Here is a 13,006-nt window from a genome sequence, read left to right on the forward strand (position 1 = left end):
CGACGACGTCAGCCTCGCGCCACTTCTTAGCAGCGAGCGCGAGAGGACGAACAGCGACTTTCCGCCAGCAACAACACGGTCACTTAGTATACGGCTAGATTGGTCGAAAAGCGTGGAACGCTCGACCTCCGGGATTGTGGAGTAAAGTCCTATCGCCAGTAGATATGGCGCGCAAAGATTACGCGGCGGAGAAAGGTAGGAGTCGCTCAGCAGCAGCACGGCTTTGACTGCAACAGGTTGGCCTAAACAAGTCCTGGAAACTCATTATCACAATACACTAACACCCGAAAACAAAATGGAGTTACTCAATGGTTTTATTTCAAACGTGTTTTGGTTTTTAGTAATCAGATTTGTGTGTTGTAGTCATTGTGATGCGTGCAAACATGTCTAATGTGTTTCCAAAAAGTGTATTGGAAAATGGACGTGTGATCAAAAGAGTACCGAATGCGTCTTGTCAAAGTTGGTCATACTTGGCGACCACCAGCAAGTTTAGTAGTCAGGCTTCGTTGGTGGTGTGGTGCTGGCTATGACTGTTCCGTGACCCGGATGAGACCTCAGGAACAAAGGGAGTAGGCATCTAAGCGAGCGCATGTCCAACCCAAGTCACTTACCGCTAAGTTACTATTTGGCCACTTTGACTTGCCCTTTCTCCTCCTCACTCGTGTAACAATGCGACATGGCAAAATAGTCTGACAACAAATGTTCACTTGTTTGTTTAAAAGAGTAGGTTCCGATTCACAATCAACACTAATCGAGCTAAGTTAGCATGTTAGCCAACTATTTATGTTGGAAAAACTCACTTTAGTACGATTTTTCTTTCTGTCAATTGCGTAATTCTACTTCTGAAATGTGTACATTGCAACACCAGACTCGCAGTAGATGCACTGGGTTTATATTTTAGTCCATGGTTGAAAGCGTAGACTCAAAATGAGTCCGATTTCCCGGTCAGTAGTATTTTCTGCGCATGCTGCACCCCGAATAGCCTGTAAATCAAGTTGAGGTACAATAGATATTCAATGCTTTATGTGTAACCCACAAATGCGTTTGACTGTAGCTTTTAAATCACAATAATGTAATCGTTCAGGTACTGGTGAGGCCTTTGTAAAATAAATATATAAAAGTTTGCACCGTTTGGAACATTCACTCTTGGATTTGAAACAGCAGCAGCACTATTTCGCAAGGCGGAGTAGCCGCGCAGGGATATCGGTGGTGACGAGCCGCCAAAGCCATGTGCTGCTTTGTTTACAAAAACATCATCCAGCTCAGAAACGCCAAAGGTGCGCTGTGAGACCCCAACTACGTCGTCAAAGTGAGTGTGCCGCTTCCATACTCGGCCCTATAGTCGTTGACGCTCTATTGTGACGCGGGACTCAAGGTTTGTTAGTACTTGCAGCGCTTTGAAGAAGTGCGTCTCCCCTCACCAAAAAAAAAAACATGGACCCTGAAGTGAGCGCGTATTGTGATCCTCATCCGGAAGCAGATTCGCAGCCTTATAACTGTTATTTAACCTCGAAACCTGCGAGAGAGAGAAACGAGCCCAGTGGCTTTTAAATGTTCTTGTGCCGTCGGTGGTCGTTCTAAGAGGTACTAATGCGATAGTGACTAAGGATGCCATGTTACTCGACAAAGGGGGGGGGGGGGGGGGGCGCTCTTCGTCGCAGAACAACAAATTAGCTCCCAGCATGGAAGCCCACTGCAGCTCCTCAACAATCTTTAGGGCTCCACTTTCGCTGTAATATGGCCGCACATGAAGAGTCAGCAATGTTTTGTTTTCATCCGTGTGTGTGCGCGTGACTTTAATGTGGCTTGTGTGTGTGTGAGTGTAATAAGATCAAAATGTTCCTTTACAGATAAATGCAAGAGATTCTTGCAGGAATTTTACTCTGAAGATGACAATGGGAAGAAGGTGTTCAAATACGGCACACAACTCGTGAGTACATGTTGGATAATATTACAACTTGCATTAATAGTTTATGATATTGCATTGGAGTTTTGATGGAACATTTCCAATAGCTAAAGGTTGTATACATTCAACTATAAAACTGCTGCTGGGGAAGTATGTGCGGAGACCGACTGTTAGGTGAATTCTTTTACCGGGCTTGAACCCCCCACCCCAGAATATCATGGTTTCAGTGATTTATTCGCTTTTTGGTGGAGAAATAAAATAAAACTTTGGTATTAACGGGTGCACGCCAGTATTTTTACTCTGATTCCTTGAGGACTCGTTTCACCTCATATTGGCAGATTAATTGGTTATGTTAAAAAATGTTTACGGCCTAATACCATCTTATAATGACAAAAAGAATCATGTTTGACATAATTGAAAGGAGAGGGGTTTAAAGATCCATCCAACCATTATCCAAGCTGCTTATCCTCACAAGCGTCGCAGGCGTGCTGGAGCCGAGCCCAGCTGTACACCCTCAGTTGGTTGCCAGCCAATCACAAATGCTTGCAGAAAAATGTATGCTCTTGTCGCTAATTTGGTGGGGATCCTCCAGGTGGCGCTGGCCCACAGAGAACAAGTGTCTCTCTTTGTGGACCTGGATGACGTGGCTGAGGAAGACCCTGAGCTGGTGGAGAGTGTCTGTGAAAATGCCAAGCGTTACACGGGCCTCTTTGCAGACGCCGTGCACGAACTCCTGCCTGAATACAAAGAACGAGATGTGAGCGTAACTAGCAGCGCCACGGTTTGTGTCTCTCCATACTAATAAATGGTTGTGTACAGGTTGTGGCCAAGGATGCCCTGGATGTGTACATTGAGCACCGACTGATGATGGAACAAAGGTCACGTGACCCTGCTGACGCACGTGATGCTCGAAACCAGTACCCAGCGGAACTCATGAGGAGATTGTACGTTTCAGTTATTACAGTGAACACACAACAACCCGAATTTGTCGCCCGTGTCTTTCTTTCATGAAGACACCAAGGCAGTGCACATCTCTTTCACGATCATCACTCTCACTCACCAAAGTTCCAATTGTTTCCTGATGCAACCTTAATTGTGTTTAAATTCGGGAGTCCCACTGGATTGTTTAGTCAAATCCTAGGCTTTTTTTTTTTTTTTAATAAAGTCAAGGTGGAATCAAATGAATGGGTTCTCTGAACCATGATTTCAAATCCCAGATTTTTTTTTTAGATTTTTTTTTTAATGAAGTCAAGGTCAAATGAACGAGTTTTCTGAACCATGATTTCCGCCACAGTGAGCTGTACTTCAAGCCTCCCAGCACAGCAAAGCCAAAAGTGGTGCGTGACGTGCGGGCCGACAGCATTGGGCACCTAGTGACGGTCCGAGGCATCGTTACCCGCGCTACTGAGGTCAAGCCCATGATGGTGGTGGCCACGTACACGTGTGACCTGTGTGGTGCCGAGACATATCAACCGGTAAGACCCGCTCTTTGAAAATGTCAGAGCCGGAACTGAGGCACCATGGTCTTGCTGTCTTTCAGATCCAGTCGTCTTCCTTCATGCCCCTTGTCATGTGTCCCAGCCAAGAGTGCGTCACCAACAAATCTGGAGGTCGCCTCTACCTGCAGACCAGAGGCTCCAAGTTTGTCAAATTCCAGGAGCTTCGCATCCAAGAGCACGTAAGGAGATTAGTTTTATGGCTTTTCAGTGCAGGTTTGAGAGTGTCTTTTTTTTCTTTCTTTAAATTCTTTAACTATTACTACAGAGTGACCAGGTGCCTGTTGGTAACATCCCAAGAAGTATGTCTGTGTACGCACGAGGTGAAAACACACGAGTTGCCCAACCAGGCGACCACGTGGCCATCACAGGAATATTCCTGCCGCTTCTGCGCACCGGCTTCAGACAGGCTACACAGGTACTGTGGACGCATCTTTTTATTTCATTCGGCAATGGGGTTAATTTAGATATCTTCTGACAGGGTTAGGGTTCCCATCTTCAAATATGTTTTGTCCTTAGGGTCTTCTGTCTGAGACTTTTATGGAAGCCCACTGCATCACGCTCATGAACAAGACCGAGGACGATGAGCTTGGCAACGAGGAGCTGAGTGAAGAAGAGCTGCGCAGCATCACTGGTGCACTCATTGCGTCCATGCGGTGTGATGCAACGTTACTTGATAAACAACGAAGTGTGACGGGTTTTGTTGTTTCTCTTTGTAGAGGAAGGGTTTTACGAAAAACTGTCTGGATCAATTGCGCCTGAGATTTACGGCCACGAGGATGTGAAGAAGGCTCTGCTTCTGATGCTGGTCGGTGGTGTTCAACAAGCTCCTAAAGGCATGAAGATCAGAGGTGAGTGCTCGCTCCTATTTAGGTCACGTTTACTCTGCTTAAAATGACCTTAACACCTTGAACAGCATCTGTCAATGTTTTTATCTCTTTGTGTAATGTCCCACCGTGACCCTCGTCTTGCAATGTCCACCAAGGTAACATCAACATCTGCTTAATGGGAGATCCTGGAGTAGCCAAATCCCAACTCTTGTCCTACATTGATCGCCTGGCTCCCCGCAGTGAGTGCACAATATCATTGTTGATAGTTGTTAATAAGCAGATATTGCCTGCATGTTTATCAATAACCCTCCCCGCCGCTTGTTGTTGGTCTCAGGCCAGTACACGACAGGCCGAGGCTCCTCGGGTGTGGGTTTGACGGCAGCTGTGATGCGTGACCCGTTAACGGGCGAGATGACCCTGGAAGGCGGAGCGCTCGTGCTGGCAGACCAGGGCGTGTGCTGCATCGATGAGTTTGACAAGATGGCCGACGCCGATCGCACAGCCATCCACGAAGTGATGGAGCAACAGACCATTTCCATTGCCAAGGCAAGCTTTTCTCGTTTTACAATTACACTTGCTATGTTTGAGAAATCCTAACGCCACCCTCCTCTAAACAGGCTGGCATTATGACATCCCTGAATGCTCGCTGCTCCATCCTCGCCGCCGCCAACCCGGCATACGGCCGCTACAACCCCAAGAAGAGCATCGAGCAGAATATTCAGTTGCCAGCTGCGCTGCTCTCACGTTTCGACTTGCTCTGGCTCATCCAGGACAAGCCGGACGCAGACGCTGACCTCCGTCTGGCCCAGCACATCACCTACGTGCACCAGCACTGCCGTCAGCCCCCCACGCACTTCACTCCCATCAACATGAAGCTCATGAGGTGTGTGTTGACTGCAACTAACAATTTTAATCATCAATTAATAAATATTTGTATCTGTTAAATTTCCATCCGTACATTAAAAAAAAGTGCATTATTACAAATTGACTGTGCCAATGTGGATTAAAAAAAAAATAATTGGAAAATTTGTTCAATTGTACTTGCACTCGCGAATACGTTTGATCGGACTTGGAGCTAAATGCTACAGACGTTTCTTCGTAACACCACAGGCTATTGATGTGTGCATGCGTAAGTAAAAAATCCATTATAACATTTGGCCTACAGTCTACCAATATGTTAAAACTAAAACTTAAGTGTAATTTTATGCTTTTATCGTGGCTGCAGTGCATGATTTTTGTTGGGCATGTTTTCCCCCACACTACCGTTGGGTGTGCACATGTGGAAGTAAATAGCTTGTTGCATCATGGGGGGGGGAAAATGCCCAAAATAAAATGTCCCATTTTTTTGTTTCAGGAATTGACTAGTTTTCAGTTGTTTTTTATTTAACATCTAGAAAAATAATTCACATTTGAAGCTTGTTCATATTTGTCTATTTGTGAGTAGTACTGTAAGGTGTGTATGCAGGTGGGATAGTTGTGTGGAGTTATGAAGGCGATTGGAGTGAGGCTTCTTTTGGTGCACGTTGTAACATGTCTTTGTCCGATGTTCATTTCCCCACAGACGTTACATTTACGTGTGTAAGAAGAAGCAGCCAGTGGTGCCCGAGTCGCTGGCAGACTACATCACCGCTGCCTACGTGGAAATGAGGAAGGAGGCACGGGTCAGCAAGGACACCACCTTCACCTCAGCCCGCACCCTCCTCTCCATCCTCCGCCTCTCCACTGCGCTGGTGAGAACACTGTTGGCATAATATTAATATTGCTTACAAGAGGTACATTTTCAATCACCCCGATATGCCTTGAGGGGTTAGGGTTCACCACCATGAGAATGGAACTCTCGTAAAGTGAGAATCCCTTGGGTTCGGTTTACACTAAAATAAAGGCAAATCGACCATGAATTATGAAAGAGACTTATACTTCAGTTTGTCACAACTTTGGGTTCTACCACATTTTGATGCATGTTTTTATTTTTTCCATATTTGTTTGCAATTTTAAGTTTTAATTTGTTTAAAGCATCCCAGGAGTGATACAACAATTTTTTTTCCCTCGCCTAAAGCATGGATTGTTCCCCTGTGATGAATGGAGGTTGGCTTTCTAATTACCGAGCCCGCACGTAACAATTCTTCAATTGGTTTCATCAGTGGTTCAGTGTGAGGTAAAGTGCTTACAGTGCAGGTAGTGATAAAAAGCCAATCTACTGCGCCGTGAGCACTTCTTTCCCACGCTGGACAAAAACAATGATGTGAATCCTAATTTTGCTGAGACCTTTTGACATGTGGTTTGCCTCTGGCTGCAAAAAGTGCTGTTTGTGCAGGTAGTAGCATCATGGACCTACTGCAAAAACAGCACTTGCTGGAGCTGGGTGGCCGTGTGCTGCGTGTTTATGTCCACCAGGTGTCAGACTTCTTCCATTCCTTGAAAGGCTAAACTTCAAGAATTGTCCGAGTACAATCAGCTTTGCAGGGTGGGCAGTCAGCCCGTGTGCCAGCTGTGCAAACCCATGCAAAACTGAGTGTGCTCGGAAGAGACACGATGATCCCGTTGGGGCATGCAAAGAGACTAGCTGGTGTTGAGAGGCGGAGACTTGGGCAATTGCCGGCCATCCCAGAGGGCATTGCACTTGTCTCGGTCTGACAGTGCCGGCACAGCGCAGCCGGCGTCATCAAGAAGCGGCAAAGTCACAAAGCGACCACGACCGATTTTGTTGCAAAGCGGTGACGTAAACTGACGCCATTCTAAATCATTCACTGCACAAGCATTGTTGGAATTAACCTTTTGTCAAATAGGTATAAACAGAAATTTGTCTTTCTATTTATTCTAATGAATCTCATTTCTAAACATTAACTGGAATGGAACATAAAATCCACATGTTACGTACAATATTTTGGCCAGGAGTAATGTTACTACAATGATGTAAGTGGACTTGAAAAATGTTTTGGTTCCACAGGAATCGGCACATTAGGGTCTCCAGGCAGAGATTACATAGAAAACCAATTTTCTGAAATGTTTTAGGTCAATGGCAAACCATTTTTAGGTAAAAACAGATACAAAGCGAGGCTTTATTTGGGTTGCCACTTTAAAATCAAAAAGATTGCATGTGACATCCTGGCTCTGTCGACGTGGATCCGGCAAAAAATCTAACTTCTATTACCAACTAAATGGGGAAATAGAAGCCCACCAGTAACGTCACATTTTCCTGACTTTGGGAGGATGTTTTGTTAGCTTTAAATTGTTGCTAATCACTGCCCCCCCTCCCCAGTTTCTCTCCCTGCCTCTCAAAATCTGAGCATTTAGTGCAGAGCCCTTTACCTAATGCCTTCTCCCCGCGCAGGCCCGCCTCCGCTTGATGGACGGCGTGGAGAAGGAGGACATCAACGAGGCCATGAGGCTGATGGAGATGTCCAAGGATTCGCTGCAAACTGACAAGTCAAGCAACACAAGGTTTGACGACAACCTTTTAATGAATGCAGACACCCTGCGCTCATAACAAGTGCCTGCGGGTCCCCCCGACCTTCAAAAAGTTTTTTACGGGGGTCTCTCGTAGCAGTAAGAGAAACTGCATGTGCTGGAGGTATTTTATGGACGGAGTAGCAATGAAATGGCTCACCCTCTATTAGTTAAAGTTAAGTTAAAGTCCCAATGATCGTCACACACACACCTGGGTGTGGTGAAATTTGTCCTCTGCATTTAACCCATCCCCGTGTGATTTTAATCCATCCCCTGGGGGAGAGGGGAGCAGTGAGCAGCAGCGGTGCCGCGCTCGGGAATCAGTTGGTGATCTAACCCCCCAATTCCAACCCTTAATGCTGAGTGCCAAGCAGGGAGGCAATGGGTCCCCATTTTTATAGTCTTTGGTATGACCCGGCCGGGGTTTGAACCCACAACCTTCCAGTCTCAGGGCGGACACTCTACCACTAGGCCACTGAGCTGGGGTGGTGCTTTTTGGCCAAACTAGCTGTCAAAGTTACCTTTTTAGCTCCAGTCTGGCTTGTCCGTAGTGTAGTTAAAGCCAAATTGAGACCATATTTTGGTCCTCCTGTCATCCACAGGACTCAGCGTCCGGCCGATGTCATCTTTTCATTGGTGCGTGAGCTGGCCGCAGAGGGCGCGGCAGGCCGCGGTGGCGTGGTACGCATGTCGGAGGCCGAGCAGCGCTGTGTGTCGCGGGGCTTCACCCCCGCCATGTTCCAGGAGGCCCTGGAGGAGTACGAGGAGCTCAACGTGTGGCAGATCAACCAGGCTAGAACCCGCATCACCTTTGTATGAGATGCTCACAAACGCTTTTCCTGCTGTTAAGAATTCGCCATTAAAAGATGAGCTAGCAGTGTTCCCCTTGAAAGAATTCCACTACAGCAGAACTTTTGAGTCTGATCCACATTCCAGCGCTTGATTGAGTAAATCTGTATATTTTTACACATTGGGATGCAATGTCAACTTTGATTCTGTTGTTGTGACACAAAGCTATAATAAATTTATCATTCGCTCATTCCTCTGCTTTGTGTGAATGATGGAAACATTGCTCAAATGAACAAACTGGTTGCTTACAAGAAAATTATTACCGCGCAAGGTCCAGCTACCAATTAAATGTCATTTCAGAGTCCGTTTCAAATACCCTGCAGCATTTTTTGTCCAATCACATGCAAAAGACAGAAGTATTCTTTTTAACTTAAAAGTGTAGTTAATTAAACTTGTTTACACATGTATTCAAGTATTTTTTTTTTAGCTCACAAATTTTGTTTTCCAACTTGAGTATTGCACTTGATTTTAATTTTGATGTAACCCAATTAGTGGGATAAAATTAATAATTATTTTTAATCAGAGTTATTGTTTAGAGACCTTGTTAAATTTAAAATCATCCAAATCCTCAGAAATTCAGCCTCGTGTATGTTTTTTTGTTTTGTTTTCTTCAAATTCTTCAAAGATCTGCACTTATTTGGGCAAATCAACATTTTTCCCACTTTTCTGATACATCTTACCAAATCTGTAATGTAATCATAATTTAAATTTGTGATTTTCTGACCCGTCAATGTGAAATAATGTCCACCTTTTGAATAAAGGGATAGAAATTAAAACATTTTCATCTGATATTTTAGAAAAATGCCAGATGAATTGATTATTCAAATAATTGTTAATTATTATAACAGGGTGCTTCCAATTTGTCCATCTGAAATTGACGCCAAAAGTACTCGGCTCACATTGCAAGTGTCACGTGACAAAATTGTAGTTAGCCTCTTAATTAAATCTCAGGAAAACTAGCAGGTGTTGCCACATGTCAGAAATAATAAGCACTTTTTAGGTGTAGACTCATCACCCGTAGATTTTAGGTGGCATGAAGTCGACGTCTTTGATTCTTTTTTCTTGTCATCTTGGCAAGTATATTGTGTTAGTCGGCAGCATTTCCCTCCCAGTTGCACTTTTCTCAGCAGGTGTCATGGCTATAATGTTCCTTTCCACCCTGACTCCTCTTTTACTGGCTGTTTTTTGTTTTTAATTAACGCCAAAGGCCTCATGTATAAAAGTGTACTGACAGAAAGGGAGGTGTGCTATAGGATTCGGTCCCGCAAATGGAGGCCTCCTATTGGATAGCCGCTTGAGGTTTAGGATGACCTTGACTCACTATTTAACTGGCCTGGCACATTCCGAGCTGTGAGAGACGGCTTCTTGACCCCGGTGAGTGCTTTGAATGCATTTATTGTACTTGATTCACTTGGATTGAATACTTCATGAAACTAAATGTGGATTATTATGCTTGTCGTTGTAAAATCTACACGGACAATAATAAACATACATAGCATAAATACAAAATAGCATTTGCATGGTCATTTTTTTTTTAAGACAAATTTGTTTATTGCCATAGATAGAATTATAAAGAAAATAGCTGTTCTTCATAAAATTATTATTTATTATTTATAAAAGAGTCATTTAAATATAAAATGATCAAAATATGTCTTAGAAATGTAAAATTGATGTTTGTTAACCTTTATTTTAAATGTTTTATTTTTCTATTCAGTAGTATTTTTTTAAGGCAGAAGTTGCAGTGCCTTAAACGGAGTGAATTTCCAAATGTATTGTTTAAAATACAAAGTTGTTGTTGATTGAATGACGTTATTTTAATTTCATATTTTCAGAGACATTTTGAAACTTGATGTTTATTTTGAAAATGAAAGTCAATCTGCCCTCATTTTCTCACGTCATGTTTTCATGACAATCATAAAGATAACAATAATAACACATGTAATTTTGTAAATGAATTCAGCAACAGTTTTTTTCAGAACCACAAATTACATTATAAGTTATAAATTACAACGCATGGTAAAATTAAAAAGTGCAAGACCTTCTGCGTCAAACTTAGATACAAAAAAATGCAAATGCAAATATCTCAAAACCAGATGTGCGAGAAAACAAGTAAATACATCAGTGACAAAAATACATCTAATCCGGATGAATTGATTGATTGATTGATGATTGATTTTTTTATCTGATGGGAAAAAAAAAATAATTTGCTGCTGCTAGTGTTATCAACTGTTATTTCCAATATAGTTTGATATCTCTTCCCCAGTATATTAATGATTAAAAGATTTGAATGAAATATAATAAATTGTGATGATGACATAGCCAAGTCAATAATTGAAATAAAGTCAGTCATTATTACATTATGGTTGAAAAAATAATCAAGTACCTACTACATGTCGTATTGTAGCTTCTGTGTTTTCTAAATCGTTTCAACTTGTTGTTTTCAGGGGGCCAGATGATTTCCTCGTTGTGTTTCTTGGCGGCACTTAGCTGTCTAACATGGCTTCCAGGTAAATTAGCATCCTTCCATGTGCACCACAAATCTAATCTTGTCAATAAAATGTGTTGTTTTCTCTGGCAGGCTTGCTGGAGGCCAAATCCTTGCTGAGCGACATCCAGCAGGAAGGTAACCTCATCATTTAATCGCAAGTGAACCGGCCTACTTACTTGGTTCACCTTCCGATCAACACACTCTCTGAACAGGGATGGTTCCGGTCAGTGACGTTGGGATTGATCCGCAGAGAGCCAACGACTTCCTGAGCCACTCCAGGCCCAAGCGAAACGTGGACCCCAAATGGTACCGAGGCAACCCGGACTTCCAGGCCTACTACCGCTACTACAGCAGCATTGGACACACCGAGGGGGTAACACGCACAGAAATCCAGATCTAGTCACATGCAATTCTTCTTGTCTTTAACAAGTGGTGAGACTATTATTGCAGGACATGAAATGTGAGACCACACATGCTCAAAAGCACAATGTGGGACTACTTATGCTGAACATTTAATGAGGGAACACACACGGACACGTACGCATACGTAGAAGGACCACACACACGTGCACACGCACTCACATTTTTTTTTTTACTTAGTGGGACTGAATGTTGAGAGACAACTTCAGAGCATAATTACTGATATTTAAAATGTGTTTGAGAAATGTTTTGACTGACTGTGCATTGTGCGTCCTGCAGCTGTACGAGATTGACAAGTTGAGGCTGCTGTACCAGCAGATGAGGCACTTGGAGCACACGTACGGCCCCAACGCCTCATACTTCCAGAACAAACTGGGGCTGGGGGTCCCTCAAATTATGTGCGACCCCACCACAGACAAGAAGTGCAAGGTGGTCGCCCCTCCTCCCCCACCACCCATGAAAGGTTTCCCTAGGGCCACCGAGCCGCCGGCCACCGAACTTCCTCCCCTTCCCCGTGCCCCCGCCATCTCCCAGGCGGATGTGCTCTATCTGTGCAACAGCAAGGACCCCCTGTGCAAGCCCCACATCGTCTACCTGCCCGCCGGCGCTGTGCCCGTCCTCTGTGACCCGCGTTACCACCCCCACTGCACTCCCCAGAAGGCTCCGCCCGCCCCGGCCGTGGCGCCCCCGCCGCCGCCCCCTCCCCCAAAGAATTATGCGCCACCGCCCATCCTCGTCAAAAAGTCTTACCCGCCGGCCCCCATACGCACATTTAAAGGCATGGAGGTCGACTGCGACCCGTACTGGGATCCCGACTGCCTCATCGACCACCCACCCAGAGCCATCAAGGGAAAGGTTATGGGACCCCCACCCCCTCCGCCGCCCCCACCTGTAGAAGAGGAACCTGTAGAGGAACCTGCGCCTCCTCCGCCTCCAATCCAGAAGAAGGGTTTCCCCTTCCCTTTCTACTACCCCCAAATGCCCTATGACCCCCGTGATGATCTGTACGACCCTGTTCGCTTCCAGTACCCTCAACCAGAAGCACCTGCGGACGAGCCCGAAGACGAGACCCAATAGGGCGTCGGCCTTCAAAACGAATCGGACTCTGGTTGAAAGCGTTGCATGTTGATGATGAAGCCAATAAGGCAGTGGGTTCCCAACCACATTTTTACAAGTGTGTAGTGGGAAAATATCCAGTTTCACTTGATTGATCTGAAAATTGTAATTTATTTACCACAAACAGTGTATCTATGTTCATGTATCTATGCCAGTGACGCAAAGAGACAAATACTCTCCCACTAGATGTCATAAGGCCCAATTAACCTGTGTGGTGGTTGCCATTCATCCAACAGAATAACATTGTGTTCAACTGCACATGCCGAGATTTGACAACAAAGTGCATTTGTGAGTAAACTGAGACGAGATAATCACCATTGCAGTAAACGTTTTTGAAATTCTTTGTTGTGCTGTGAGATTTTCTAGTAAATAAAAGTGATTTGGCTCAGATAAATGTTGGGAAACACTGTTCCTGAGACCACGAATACAGGGTTAGTTTTTATTCCAAGCTCAC

General features: G+C 44.5%; 2 protein-coding genes across 4 annotated transcripts; both read left to right on the forward strand.

Annotated features, from left to right (window-relative positions):
• The first annotated feature begins 5 nt into the window (after positions 1-5).
• On the forward strand, positions 6-8,935 carry mcm7 (minichromosome maintenance complex component 7). 3 transcript variants are annotated; one of them, XM_037262075.1, is made up of 15 exons: positions 6-195; positions 1,851-1,930; positions 2,499-2,663; positions 2,726-2,850; positions 3,201-3,381; positions 3,447-3,584; positions 3,671-3,820; positions 3,922-4,036; positions 4,122-4,253; positions 4,388-4,471; positions 4,567-4,778; positions 4,850-5,115; positions 5,794-5,962; positions 7,564-7,673; positions 8,282-8,935. In XM_037262075.1, the coding sequence occupies exons 1-15, from the start codon at positions 165-167 to the stop codon at positions 8,496-8,498; spliced, it is 2,175 nt and encodes a 724-aa protein (XP_037117970.1). In that variant the 5' UTR covers positions 6-164; the 3' UTR covers positions 8,499-8,935. The 3 variants fall into 3 exon arrangements, with proteins under 3 accessions (XP_037117970.1, XP_037117972.1, XP_037117971.1); XM_037262077.1 differs by lacking the exon at positions 6-195 and adding an exon at positions 1,180-1,309; XM_037262076.1 differs by lacking the exon at positions 6-195 and adding an exon at positions 1,383-1,754.
• A 195-nt stretch (positions 8,936-9,130) lies between these two features.
• Positions 9,131-12,893, forward strand: and3 (actinodin3). Its single transcript, XM_037262078.1, has 5 exons — positions 9,131-9,902; positions 10,973-11,035; positions 11,107-11,151; positions 11,229-11,389; positions 11,716-12,893. Exons 2-5 carry the CDS (start codon positions 10,981-10,983, stop codon positions 12,511-12,513), a joined length of 1,059 nt encoding a protein of 352 aa, XP_037117973.1. The 5' UTR covers positions 9,131-9,902; positions 10,973-10,980; the 3' UTR covers positions 12,514-12,893.
• Positions 12,894-13,006: the final 113 nt, after the last annotated feature.

This window comes from Syngnathus acus, chromosome 10 (assembly GCF_901709675.1).
Source record: "Syngnathus acus chromosome 10, fSynAcu1.2, whole genome shotgun sequence".
Taxonomy (NCBI): domain Eukaryota; kingdom Metazoa; phylum Chordata; class Actinopteri; order Syngnathiformes; family Syngnathidae; genus Syngnathus; species Syngnathus acus.